The sequence below is a fragment of the Monoraphidium neglectum genome, assembly GCF_000611645.1.
Source record: "Monoraphidium neglectum strain SAG 48.87 unplaced genomic scaffold scaffold01127, whole genome shotgun sequence".
Lineage (NCBI taxonomy): Eukaryota > Viridiplantae > Chlorophyta > Chlorophyceae > Sphaeropleales > Selenastraceae > Monoraphidium > Monoraphidium neglectum.
The window spans coordinates 16246-16896 of record NW_014012501.1 but is presented as its reverse complement, the minus strand read 5'-3'; the positions used below and the strand labels follow the sequence as shown (position 1 = coordinate 16896).

The window sequence follows — 651 nt, the reverse complement described above, 5'->3', positions numbered from 1 at the left end:
TCGGCGGCCTCGGCGGCGGCGAGCTCGGCGGCGCGGGCGGCCGCCGCCTCGGCCTCAAGGCGGGCCACCTCCTTAGCCACGTCCAGGAGGATCTGATGTTTGAGGGCAGAGCGAGGATCGCAGGGGTTTCAGGTGGAATTTGCTCGATCTGATGGGTGGCAATGCGGAAATAATCATGGCTGGCACATCACTCGCAGCAGCTGGCTGGGTGCAGCTGCAGCTGCGGGCCCTACGCTGGTGTGTCAGCCAGCGTGGTATCAGACACGCAAGTTGGTGCTTGACCGGCAGCCGTTTGAGTTGCGGTAGCAGGCCGTGCGCCCGCAGGCGCAGACAACGGCCCATCAGGTCCTCACCGTGGGGTCCTCCCTGACCATCTGCTTGGCGTCAAACAGGCCCTCCACGCGCATCAGCAGCACGCACGACGCATTGATGGTGGCGTCGTCCAGGGCGGCCACGGCAGACAGGCCCGCCGCGCCAGCTGGCAGCTCCAGCATCAGGGGGCTGCTCTTGATGGCCTCAATCACGCGAGCCTCGGGGCCGGTCGCGCGTGCGGGCGTGGGCGCGGCCGGGGCGTACGCGGGCGCGGCCCAGGCCGCGAACGCCGGCTTGGCCGCGGCGGCCGCGGCCGCCTCCTCGGCCGCCGCCGCCTCC

The 651-nt window shown here is 70.5% G+C and overlaps 1 protein-coding gene across 1 annotated transcript in view; it reads right to left on the bottom strand.

Annotated features, from left to right (window-relative positions):
* Positions 1-341: 341 nt before the first annotated feature.
* Positions 342-651, bottom strand: part of MNEG_6747 (hypothetical protein) — a gene marked incomplete at both ends in the record, with an annotated part of 8743 nt that continues 8433 nt past the window's right edge. The window contains one exon of the mRNA XM_014044780.1: positions 342-647. Coding sequence (XP_013900234.1) covers positions 342-647 — 306 coding nt within the window. The remainder of the gene's footprint in view (positions 648-651) is intronic.